Source organism: Salvelinus namaycush, chromosome 41 (assembly GCF_016432855.1).
Source record: "Salvelinus namaycush isolate Seneca chromosome 41, SaNama_1.0, whole genome shotgun sequence".
Lineage (NCBI taxonomy): Eukaryota > Metazoa > Chordata > Actinopteri > Salmoniformes > Salmonidae > Salvelinus > Salvelinus namaycush.
In genome coordinates, this window is record NC_052347.1 from 16,592,429 (window position 1) to 16,605,883 (window position 13,455).

A 13,455-nucleotide genomic window follows, 5' to 3' on the forward strand; every position below is an offset into this window, starting at 1 on the left:
CCAGTGGAACAACCACTTTACAATAGTGCATCTAACTCTTTTAAGGGGGGGGGGGGGTTAGAAGGATTACTTTATCCTATCCTAGGTATTCCTTAAAGAGGTGGTGTTTCAGGTGTTTCCGGAAGGTGGTGATTGACTCCGCTGACCTGGCGTCGTGGGGGAGTTTGTTCCACCATTGGGGTGCCAGAGCAGCGAACAGTTTTGACTGGGCTGAGCGGGAGCTGTACTTCCTCAGAGGTAGGGAGGCGAGCAGGCCAGAGGTGGATGAACGCAGTGCCCTTGTTTGGGTGTAGGGCCTGATCAGAGCCTGAAGGTACGGAGGTGCCGTTCCCCTCACAGCTCCGTAGGCAAGCACCATGGTCTTGTAGCGGATGCGAGCTTCAACTGGAAGCCAGTGGAGAGAGCGGAGGAGCGGGGTGACGTGAGAGAACTTGGGAAGGTTGAACACCAGACGGGCTGCGGCGTTCTGGATGAGTTGTAGGGGTTTAATGGCACAGGCAGGGAGCCCAGCCAACAGCGAGTTGCAGTAGTCCAGACGGGAGATGACAAGTGCCTGGATTAGGACCTGCGCCGCTTCCTGTGTGAGGCAGGGTCGTACTCTGCGAATGTTGTAGAGCATGAACCTACAGGAACGGGTCACCGCCTTGATGTTAGTATCTAGGTGTTTCCATGCCAATTCATAATGCAGAGTACCATCAAAACTCAGATGGCATCAATATGCATATTGCTCTTGCACGCGCACACACACACCATACATGCTGATCCATCTCCGGCACTTCAAATGTGATTTCACTGGACAAACACACACAACAGCAGTGCATAATGCATGAAATGATCATGGATCACTAGAGGTGATGTGAGGGTATCAGTGTGTTTATCAGAAAGAAAGATGAATTTGTTCTTAACTGACTTGCCTAGTTAAATAAACGTAAAATAAAACAAATAAAATAAATAAGAAAAATCAGAAGGCTAGCGGATAGAGAGCTGAGTCCCAGCCCACAGCCACCCAGGCCACTGTTAAAGGCATGTGGGACTAAGGGAGCATGAGACTCATGAAGCCAACCTAATCACTTCCTTTAGCCTGCTTCTTTAATAGACAGGCTGAATAAGGATTATAATCAATTCATATTGTGCATTTGGCTGTTCCAGATTCCTACAGCACAGAGCAGAGGCTGTACACTGCTCAGAGACATGCTCATCAGGAGTGAGAAGGAAAACACAGCTTGTGCCAATGTGGCTCTTGCTGAGAACAGAAAGGAACAAGGTCAGTGAGAGCAGTGTCGCTCGATAGCCTTTATGGGTTTGTGAACTATTCACAAGGATCTTTTATACATCTGAATTCATCTATGATTTACCTTCACCCTGCTGCATTGATTGACTGATTGATTTTGGATTACGATCGAAAAGAATGTCAAGATTATCTAAAATACCAGTTGCAAACAATTTGTTCACATATTCATATGTAACGCAACATTTGGCACGCTATGACACAAACTGTTATGTCACAACAGACATGACCTTAACAAGAAGCACTTTAGATGTCTTGCAAGAGCGCCAACTCTGAATAGTGCCCTGGTTCTTAAAATAAAAATGGATTGCGCCTCTTTCCAAAGACAGGCAACAAAGAGAATATTCTCCCATCAACTATATCACCATGAATAAATCCTTTAGAATTTCTACCTGTCTTTTTTTAGACAGAAAACTCACAATAATGGGGAGAGAGTCGTATGCGTGTGAAGGTAGAGAGTTCTGTGCCTCCGTCACAATGGCCCACTATTATTGGATTACAGTCCGTCTTGGTGCTCAGGCCTGTCCATTAGGATCTAGCTGGCAGGGCCATGCGTGGCATGCCTCTCCTCCTCCCATGGCTGTCACACAGCCGAAGTGGTCACAGTAGACTGGTCAGGAGGGGCGATGGAGGGCTGGGTGGCTCACGCTACTGGGAGGTTACTCAGGGGTCAAGCTTTTAACACCCTCCCAGTCTGGCGTGAACAGTAGAGGTCACAGCTAAGACACTCTGCCCAGCCATTTCCTTTTCCACTTGTCTTGGAACCGTAACACTTAACTACAGGGCGTGGTACACCTTTACTCCTCTGACTGTCCCTCTTAGTGATATAGTGGGGCGGCAGGTAGCCTAGTGGTTAGACCGTTGGGCCAGGAACCGAAAGGTTGCTAGATCGAATCCCTGAGCTGCCAAGGAAGAAATCTGTTGTTCTGCCCCTGAACAAGGCAGTTAACCCACTGTTCCTAGGCCATCTTTGTAAATAAGAATGTGTTCATAAATGACTTGCCTAGTTAAATAAAAAATATACTGTATACAGTCTCCTCTTCAGTACCCCTCCTTTCTGGGATATCACTTAGCTGAAATGTCTGCCTTTAGACCTGAGACTTGGAGAGATCTCCATAATGGAGGTTGTCATGCAGGTGACACCTGCTTGGTGTACTTGACTTCCCCTACCAATGTGGAGCCTCAGGGATTAGAGAAAAAGGGAGTGGGAGGGCTGCAGCACTGTCCCTATGAGACAAGGTCACCTTAAATGGATTGGGATGAGGAGAAACCAATTCCCCCTGGGACAAAATCAGGGAGCAACTTATGAAAAAATAATTAAGCAGGATGCACATCAGTGGATGTCACAGCCAGAGGGGTGAGGGGGGGACACAAAAAATCCTTAAGACAAGGGTAATGTTTGTTCACTTGATATCTGAAATTGTCGCGATGGACAAAGGATAATTTTTTTAACCTCAAAAACAGTTTGGTTTTGTGAAAGGAGTTACTTTTGAAGGAAAAAGGCCTGGAGTTCAGAATGACGAAATTACATTTGAAACAATATTATGAAATATTCGACCGACATTAGTCTACGCCCAATGCCCTCCCATTTTTGTCTTAAGTCAGTTAGGACAAACAGATTAGCATTTATTACATTCGTAACATAACTTAGCTTTGGTAAGATTTTTATTTTCACAACCAATTAGTCATTTGCAAGGTTAATGTCTCATTTGAGGACAAATCATTTCTAACTCTGATTTATGGCTGTTCCTGTCACAGCTGCCGAATGAAGTAGACCAAAGCGCAGCATGGTGAGCGTACATATTCCTCTTTATTAGGATGACGCCGACAAAAACAATAAACAATACAAAAACAACCGTGAAGCTTAAGGCTATAGTGCCACAAACAAAGACAACCTCCCACAAAGACAGGTGGGAAAAAGGGCTACCTAAGTATGGTTCTCAATCAGAGACAACGATAGACAGCTGATTGAGAACCCTACCCGGCCAAAACATAGAAATACAAATAATAGAACTAAAGAACATAGAATACCCACCCCAAACCACACCCTGGCCAAACCAAATAGAGACATAAAAAGGCTCTCTAAGGTCAGGGCGTGACAGTACCCCCCAAAGGTGCGGACTCCGGCCGCAAAACCTGAACTTATAGGGGAGGGTCTGGCTGGGCATCTATCCACGGTGGTGGCTCAGGTGCGGGACGCAGACCCCGCTGCACCACTGGCTCACCCCACTTTGGTGGCACCTCTGGTGCGGGGACCCTCGTCGCCGACCCCGGACCGGGCACCCTCGCTGCGGGCCCCGGACCGGGCACCCTCGCTGCGGGCCCCGGACTGGGCACCGTCGCTGGGGGCCCCGGACCGGGCACTGTCGCTGGAGGCTCCGGACCGGAGACCGTCGCTGGAGGCTTCGTGCCATGGATCATCACTGGAGGCTTCTTGCCATGGATCATCACTGGAGGCTTCGTGCCATGGATCATCACTGGAGGCTTCGTGCCATGGATCATCACTGGAGGCTTCTTGCCATGAATCATCACTGGAGGCTTTGTGCCATGGATCATCACTGGAGGCTTCTTGCCATGGATCATCACTGGAGGCTTCGTGCCATGGATCATCACTGGAGGCTTCTTGCCATGGATCATCACTGGAGGCTTCGTGCCATGGATCATCACTGGAGGCTTCTTGCCATGGATCATCACTGGAGGCTTCTTGCCATGGATCATCATTGGAGTGAGAAGACGTATGGGCAGTCTGGTACGTGGAGCTGCCACAGGGCTCACCAGGCTGGGGAGACATACAGGAGGCTTAGTTCTGGGCGCAGGCACAGGACTCACCAGGCTGGAGAGACATACAGGAGGCCTTGTCCTTGACAGAGGCACCGGATACACTGGGCTGTGGAGGCGCACTGGAGGTCTCGAGCTTAGAGCCTGCACAACCCGTCCTGGCTGGGTGGTTATCTTCACCCTGCAAATGCGGGGCGCTGGCACAGGACGCACTGGGCTGTGCAGACGTACCGGAGACACAGTGCGCAGAGCCGGCGCAGGATATACTGGGCCGAGGAGGCGCACTGGAGGTCTGGAGAGCAGGGCTGGCACAACCCCTCCTGGCTGGATGCTCACCCTAGCCCGGCAGATGCGGGGAGCTGGGATGTATCGCACTGGGCTGGGAACGCGCACTGGAGACACCGTGCGCTCCACCGCATAACACGGTGCCTGACCAGTACGACGCTCGCCACGGTAAGCACGAGGAGTTGGCTCAGGTCTCCAACCTGACTCAGCCAATCTCCTCGTGTGCCCCCCCAAAACAGTTTTTGGGGGGCTGCCTCTCGGGCTTCCTTGCTAGCCGTGTTCTCTCGTAACGATGCCGTTCCACCTTTGCTGCCTCCAGCTCCTCCTTGGGATGACGATATTCCCCAGCCTGCCTCCAGGGTCCTTTACCGTCCAGGATTTCCTCCCAAGTCCATGAGTCCCCCTTACCACGCTGCTTGGTCCTTTTGTGGTGGGAGATTCTGTCACGGCCGTCAACAGAAGTAGACCAAGGTGCAGCGTGGTGAGCGTACATATTCCTCTTTATTAGGATGATGCCGACAAAAACAATGAACAATACAAAAACAACCGTGATGCTTAAGGCTATAGTGCCACAAACAAAAACAACCTCCCACAAAGACAGGTGGGAAAAAGGGCTACCTAAGTATGGTTCTCAATCAGAGACAACGATAGACAGCTGATTGAGAACCCTACCCGGCCAAAACATAGAAATACAAATAATAGAACTAAAGAACATAGAATACCCACCCCAAATCACACCCTGACCAAACCAAATAGAGATATAAAAAGGCTCTCTAAGGTCAGGGTGTGACAGTTCCACTCCAATATACCTCTAATCTGTCAAACATCTTGGATAGTTTTATTGTAACAATAAGATTTTCTATCTCAAATTCTCCAACAACCTTGCAATGACCTCCAAACAATGCAGGAAGAAGCCCACCCCTCTTCAGAAACTCCTCCAAGTGGAGATACTTATATCAGCTGGCAGATATATCTTCACCAGCTTCAAAAACACCTTTTATCATTTCAATGTTTGTCATTTAGATGAATGAAGTGGAATCTCCTGAAGGATTTCCTCTGTGGCAGCTGCTTGGCCTTTAGCTGTGTCTAATAAATCTGTTGTGGTCCACAGTGGCTAAATGGACACGTCTGCCTGGCCAATCCATCATGGAAGAGTGGAGATGGATAGACATTGCCAATTCAAACCACTCACTGATATCATTTATAAATCACACTCACTGCACAAGCCTTCCAACAGACACTTCACTAGCCAGCCACAAAAACTATCTACCGTGAGCTATATGAGCTTGCTACTGTACGTTAGCATGCAGCCCCATAGTGCCTGTATCAGTAGAGTGTACGCCCCCACAGAGAACTAAAGGATTTTGCTCAATAACATTTGAGGTCATTCCTATTGTACTAAGCAGTTGTTTTTCTTGTAACTATCTTGATTGTAGACTCCGTTATATCTCCCTATTAGCATATGGATATTCATGAATACATATTTACAGTAGCACGTGAATGCATGGGGAAAAGAATATCAGAATATCATAACACACACTTGAAATTAACTTGAAAGGAATTTAGGGACTGAAGAGAGATGCTAGAGATACAGTATGGTGTACTGTAGCAGGGTTACAGTATGGTGTATTGTAGCAGGGTTACAGTATGGTGTATTGTAGCAGGGTTACAGTATGGTGTATTGTAGCAGGGTTACAGTATGGTGTATTGTAGCAGGGTTACAGTATGGTGTATTGTAGCAGGGTTACAGTATGGTGTATTGTAGCAGGGTTACAGTATGGTGTACTGTAGCAGGGTTACAGTATGGTGTATTGTAGCAGGGTTACAGTATGGTGTATTGTAGCAAGGTTACAGTATGGTGTATTGTAGCAGGGTTACAGTATGGTGTATTGTAGCAGGGTTACAGTATGGCGTATTGTAGCAGGGTTACAGTATGGTGTATTGTAGCAAGGTTACAGTATGGTGTATTGTAGCAGGGTTACAGTATGGTGTATTGTAGCAGGGTTACAGTATGGTGTATTGTAGCAGGGTTACAGTATGGTGTATTGTAGCAAGGTTACAGTATGGTGTATTGTAGCAGGGTTACAGTATGGTGTATTGTAGCAGGGTTACAGTATGGCGTATTGTAGCAGGGTTACAGTATGGTGTATTGTAGCAAGGTTACAGTATGGTGTATTGTAGCAGGGTTACAGTATGGTGTATTGTAGCAGGGTTACAGTATGGTGTATTGTAGCAGGGTTACAGTATGGTGTATTGTAGCAAGGTTACAGTATGGTGTATTGTAGCAGGGTTACAGTATGGTGTATTGTAGCAGGGTTACAGTATGGTGTATTGTAGCAGGGTTACAGTATGGTGTATTGTAGCAGGGTTACAGTATGGTGTATTGTAGCAAGGTTACAGTATGGTGTATTGTAGCAGGGTTACAGTATGGTGTATTGTAGCAGGGTTACAGTATGGCGTATTGTAGCAGGGTTACAGTATGGTGTATTGTAGCAAGGTTACAGTATGGTGTATTGTAGCAGGGTTACAGTATGGTGTATTGTAGCAGGGTTACAGTATGGTGTATTGTAGCAGGGTTACAGTATGGTGTACTGTAGCAGGGTTACCGTATGATGTATTGTAGCAGGGTTACAGTATGGTGTATTGTAGCAGGGTTACAGTATGGTGTATTGTAGCAGGGTTACAATATGGTGTATTGTAGCAAGGTTACAGTATGGTGTATTGTAGCAGGGTTACAGTATGGTGTATTGTAGCAGGGTTACAGTATGGTGTATTGTAGCAGGGTTATAATGATGTGGTAGGGACACGTAACATGTCTGTCAAGTTAAAATGTACGTTTTATTGTCACATGCACAAGTACAGTGAAATGCTTAACTTGCCAGCTCTACCCAACAGTGCAGCAATCAATATCAAAATAGTATAACTAATTTAAAAAACGAATATATACAGTGGCTTGCGAAAGTATTCACCCCCCTTGGCATTTTTCCTATTTTGTTTCCTTACAACCTGGAATTAAAATAGATTTTTTGGGGGGGCTGTATTATTTGATTTACACAACATGCCTACCACTTTGAAGATGCAGAATATGTTTCATTGTGAAACAAACAAGAAATAAGACAAAAAGCTGAAAACTTGAGCATGCATAACTATTCACCCCCCCAAAGTCAATACTTTGTAGATTCACCTTTCGCAGCAATTACAGCTGCAAGTCTCTTGGGGTATGTCTCTATAAGCTTGGCACATCTAGCCACTGGGATTTTTGCCCATTCTTCAAAGCAAAACTGCTCCAGCTCCTTCAAGTTGGATGGGTTCCGCTTGTGTACAGCAATCTTTAAGTCATACCTCAGATTATCAATTGGATTGAGGTCTGGGCTTTGACTAGGCCATTCCAAGACATTTAAATGTTTCCCCTTAAACCACTTGAGTGTTGCTTTAGGGTCATTGTCCTGCTGGAAGGTGAACCTGTGTCCCAGTCTCAAATCTCTGGAAGACTGAAACAGGTTTCCCTCAAGAATTTCTCTGTATTTAGCGCCATCCATCATTCCTTCAATTCTGACCAGTTTCCCAGTCCCTGCCAATGAAAAACATCCCCACGGTACGATGCTGCCACCACCATGCTTCACTTTGGGGATGGTGCTCTCGGGGTGATGAGAGGTGTTGGGTTTGCACTAGACATAGCGTTTTTCTTAATGGCCAAAAAGCTAAATTTTAGTCTCATCTGACCAGAGTACCTTCTTCCATATGTTTGGGGAGTCTCCCACATACCTTTTGGTGAACACCAAATGTTTTTTCTTATTTCTTTCTTTAAGCAATGGATTTTTTCTGGCCACTCTTCCGTAAAGCCCAGCTCTGTGCAGTGTACGGCTTAAAGTGGTCCTATGGACAGATACTCCAATCTCCGCTGTGGAGCTTTGCAGCACCTTCAGGGTTATCTTTGGTCTCTTTGTTGCCTCTGATTAATGCCCTCCTTGCCAGTTCCGTGAGTTTTGGGTGGTGGCCCTCTCTTGGCAGGTTTGTTGAGGCGCCATATTCTTTCAATTTTTTTATAATGGATTTAATGGTGCTCTGTGGGATGTTCAAAGTTTCTGATATTTTTTTATAACCCAACCCTGATCTGTACTTCTCCACAACTTTGTCCCTGACCTGTTTGGAGAGCTCATTGGTCTTCATGGTGCCTCTTGCTTGGTAATGCCCCTTGCTTAGTGGTGTTGCAGACTCTGGGGCCTTTCAGAACAGGTGTATATATACTGAGATGATGTGACAAATCATGTGACACTTAGATTGCACACAGGTGGACTTTATTTAACAAATCATGTGACTTCTGAAGGTAATTGGTTGCACCAGATCTTATTTAGGGGCTTCATAGCATAGGGGGTGAATACATATACACGTACCACTTTTCCGTTCTTTATTATTATTATTTTTTTCACTTCACCAATTTGGACTATTTTGTTTATGTCCATTACATGAAATCCAAATAAAAATCCATTTAAATTACAAGTTGTAATGCAACAAAATAGGAAAAATGCCAAGAGGGGTGAATTCTTTTGCAAGGCACTGTATATATCGTAATGACCTGGCTAGATCATAAATGAACAATTTAGTTTACAAATTCCAAATTTAATAACCAAACTGAACACAGGCTACTGTTTGGCCATAACCCACGCCAAATAAGGATACCCGTATAAATCAACCGTGACTGTCTCTTGTTAAGACCAGACGTGAGAGAGAGAACAATGGCTAAGCATGGTCTTAAACTGGTGATGCTCCACCCCCCAGCCAAACCCCCCCACACCCCCCACCCGCCGCTCCACCAACCATCAGGATGCCCGGCACCAGAACATTCCAGGCATTCCCGTGGTTGGCAGATAGCAGTTTGACTGGCATGTCGGACCCCGTGAACACTGGGTACTGGTAAGTACAGCACAACCAACGAACAGCATAACACATAACACACAGCTGTCTGTGCAGGTCACAACAATATATATAAATATAATAAAGAAAACACGACAAATAAGAAATAAGAGAGTAAGAGAGTAAGCTATATACTGGGTCAGTGCCAATACCGGCTGTAAAACTGGTGATAGTAATAGGAGGTACAGGGAGCAGACAGAGAGCCTGTTGACAGCCAGCTGTTTGAGGTGGAAAAGTCCTCGTCTTTGTAATGACAGTTACTGTAACACCAGGCAGCAGTGATGTGGCCTAACAGGAAGGCAGAGGATTGCTGTTCAAACCCCAATTAGCCTACCTAATTTTCACATACATTCGTTGTATAAAGATATGAACATATTGAACAAACCTTATGGATTTGCAAGGAAATATTTGAATTTGAATTAGAAGCAAATGTAAAACATATTTGTTTTTGTCACTTGGTAAAATACCACTTACCTTGCAGACACCTAAAATTTACAAGAAGTGGTTATGAAATTGCAGACACAATAACACTATCAGAATGTGTCTCGTCACACACACACACACACACACACACACACACACACACACACACACACACACACACACACACACACACACACACACACACACACACACACACACACACACACACACACACACACACACACACACACACACACACACACACACACACACACTGTTAATCATGACATAGCAACCATTTTAATGCTTGTCACCCTCCTTGTCTATCCTAATCATCTACAGAACCCATGACTGCTTCATACTTTGGAGAACAGACCAGCACAGACATTCAAGCCTGCTTTCCACTCCTCCTTGTGGAGTTGTTTGTCTATGTTTTGCATTAGGTACACCAGACAGCCATGCTTTCTGAAAGCTGTACTGGGCTGGTTAATGATAGTGGCAGGGCGTCTGCTCTGATGCCCTGCATTATGAGGAGCTGGTGCGATTAGCCGCCAAACCCACTCTATGGGCCCAGGGTCTAGGTGTGTGAAGTGTGTGAGAGTGGTCTTATCTGGCGGGAGCAGAAAGCAGGTGTGTGGCTGTTTTCCGGCAGGAAGCAGGGGTCTCCATAGTGAGAATGAGTTACATACTGTAGGAGATATTAGGAACGTCCAGATCTCCCTGCCAGGACAGCTGCCCTACATCGTCTACAGAGTGCTGCGCTGCAAAGACAGAGAACAGCCACTTGTTTACTACTTAGCTTTATGCACCAACTCTAGCTATTACCATCTTATACTACCAGATTAAGAACATTTAGTTTTCTATGTTGCAATTCAGTCTATTTATATTTCGACTGATAAATTCAATAGGTGTATATCATAATGTAGTTTTCTTGGCATTTGACAGGAAGTCACTTATGTACAACTATCATCAATGATTTTAAGCCTCCTTAGAGAGCGGAGACAAGACTCTCTCAGCTCAACTGACTCCATTGTTCTCGTACAGTAGACAGTTCTGTACACAGTGATCTGGCACGAAGAAGAGTTGGAGGATGTGACAAGTACTGCATGCAGTGCTGATAATGCTGAGTGTTATTTCATCCACACATGGCCATTGTGTAAATGCCTATATGAGTCAGTCAAGGGGAAAAACATAACAAAAAGGAGAGAGTACTTTTCACATCTGAACAAAGCAGTAACTCATTGAGGCTTTTCTCTTTTCAATTAGCTTTGAGAAATGCCGTTATTGTTCTGCCAAAAGCTTCAGTCCCATTTCCCAAGGTGACTGCCAGCTGAGAAGTGAGCAAGTCAAATAATTGGATGGGCTATTGCACTGTTTCCCCCTGATCTACTCAAACAGTGGTTCGAAAAACGGAAGAAGTCTTTTTGGACGAAGACTGGAGGAAATGTGTGGAGGTGAGAGGCAAGGTCAAAATGAGAGTGAGATTTGTGTTAGAAGTTTGTACGTCAACGCTGTCTTTACTCTTGAAGAGTAACTGTCATCAGACCAACAGACAATACCTTTTAGGTGCGGTCGTCCCAGTGTCACGAATCCAGAGGAGATGAAGTTATGATCAAGTTGGCCTTGGCGGAAGTTCTCTTTCCCGTAGTGCCCTGTGGGAGAAATGCAGAGTTAAGATAGCATGAGATGACCAACACCATTTATCTGACCAAGACAATTCACTAAGCATATTCGTTGCTGATTTTCGTTCCAACCCTCACACACGAAATCACAAACAACTGTGTACACATGTCAGAGTTTGGGACACTCTTAATAACTCCAACCACCCTAGTTAATGAACGTATTGTATGATGCATTAGCCTCATTCTTTAGTTAGCTGAATAGCTGTGTTCACGGGAGTTTGTCTTTTATGGAGTCTTAGTTCAGTTCAGCCAGTACTCTGAAAGATAGTGAGGAGGCCTCTGTATTTCACTCCCTCTTTGGCTCAGCCAACTGGTAAAGGAACAGGGACGCAGAGGGAAAGGAGGGTCTCACATTAAACTCAGGATCATCACCACCGCAAAAGGTCTCCCCAAAGCTGCGAGCTGGGGGAGCTAGTGAAGAACTTCCCTTCTCATATTGTTCACAAATTAAACAAAGATGCTCATTCAGGGTCAAAAGCCCTGCCCTTTTGCCAAAGCAGGTAAAATATTCAAACTTTAATTGGATGGCAAAATGTCTTTCAGGCTTGGGCACTTGACCCTGAAGATCAGTGGAGAGATTCTACAGAACCCTTCTAACCGAGACACTCTCCTGTGTTTTAAAACTGATTCATTCCATCCTCAACTTATACAGTAGAACACTTTTACCCCACATAGACCTGCAATATGGAGGGACCTTATATAATTGATTCATAAACGGTGTAATTGGATCTATCTTCATAATCATGACAGCTGCATTGTAGTACTGTATCTATAAAATGTCAGTTTATAAAAAATGCGCCTTGCAACAAAACATTTCATCCTGGATTTCCTTGGTCTTAAAGATCACTATGTAACATAATTTGTTCCAAGATTATATATTGTGTCTGGCTGGAACAAGTCTTGTAATTGAGAGTGCAGAGGTCCACAATGGACCGTCAAAGTGCCGGCCAGCAGTCTGACAACCTCCATTTGTCCTGCCAATCAAACACCAAAATGTTGTGCACAAAAAGATGCAGGTAGGCTGAGAAAGTGAGTGTGTATCAGACAGTGAAAGCTTAAACTGAAAATAGAGGAGAAACAACATGACGGTCTGTCTTACAAAGGCCTATTGAGTTCCCCTCCCCTAGCTCTCTTCCTTCCTGTTAGTGCCAGTCTGCATTAGCTGGCAAATAGTTCAAGAGCCTCATCTCAATAGAGCAACTTCAAAGTCAATAGTGTCACTCAGACCTTTGGGGCATAGAGGCAGAGATCGAACCGCATTTCAAATTATCATAATGAGAAGGAACACCTGGGACCATTAGCCCTGGTCTTCATTACACTGACGTTTGACACAGGCCTGAGCTCTCTAAAGCCTGTTTGGTTCTGTTTTCAAGCCCAACGGATACTGTAAACTGATTGCTGAAACATTTTATCCATCACTGTTACTTTGGGATTTTCATACTAAGAAACTAGTAAATACTTAATGACTCTCAGGATTTAAGAAGTTGACTGTGTCCAATTTATGCTGAATAAAAAGAGGCTTTTATGTGCAAGTTTTTTTAATCTGTTCGAAGTATGCCTTCATGAAGTGTTCTTGGCTTAGAATAATACCAAAGGGTAAACAACTACAACACATACAATGCATTCTGAAAGTATTCAGACCTCTTCCCCTTTTCCACATTACAGCCTTATTCTAAAATTGATTAAATCATTTACACAATCTACACAGAATACCCCATAAAAAAACAGAAATACCTTATAATACCTTATAAGTATTCAGACCCTTTGCTATTAGACTTCGAAATTGAGCTCAGGTGCATCCTGTTTCCATTGATCATCCTTGAGTTGTTTCTACAACTTGATTGGAGTCCACCTGTGGTAAATTCAATTGATTGGACATGATTTGGAAAGGCACACACCTGTCTATATAAAGGTCCCACAGTTGACAGTGCATGTCAGAGAAAAAACATAGCCATGAGGTCAAAGGAATTGTTCGTAGAGCTCCGAGACAGGATTGTGTCGAGGCACAGATCTGGGGAAGGGTACCAAAACATTTCTGCATCATCGAAGGACCCCAAAAACACAGTGGCCTCCATCATTCTTAAA

The 13,455-nt window shown here is 44.8% G+C and overlaps 1 protein-coding gene across 2 annotated transcripts in view; it reads right to left on the bottom strand.

The window, feature by feature from the left end:
* The window catches only part of LOC120034036 (protein shisa-6-like), a 70,198-nt gene that overhangs the window by 46,326 nt on the left and 10,417 nt on the right, over positions 1-13,455 (bottom strand). The window contains exon 3 of one of the 2 annotated variants that reach the window (XM_038980428.1): positions 11,248-11,340. The exons of the other annotated variant lie outside the window; for it this stretch is intronic. Coding sequence (XP_038836356.1) covers positions 11,248-11,340 — 93 coding nt within the window. The remainder of the gene's footprint in view (positions 1-11,247; positions 11,341-13,455) is intronic. 2 annotated transcript variants of the gene reach the window in all.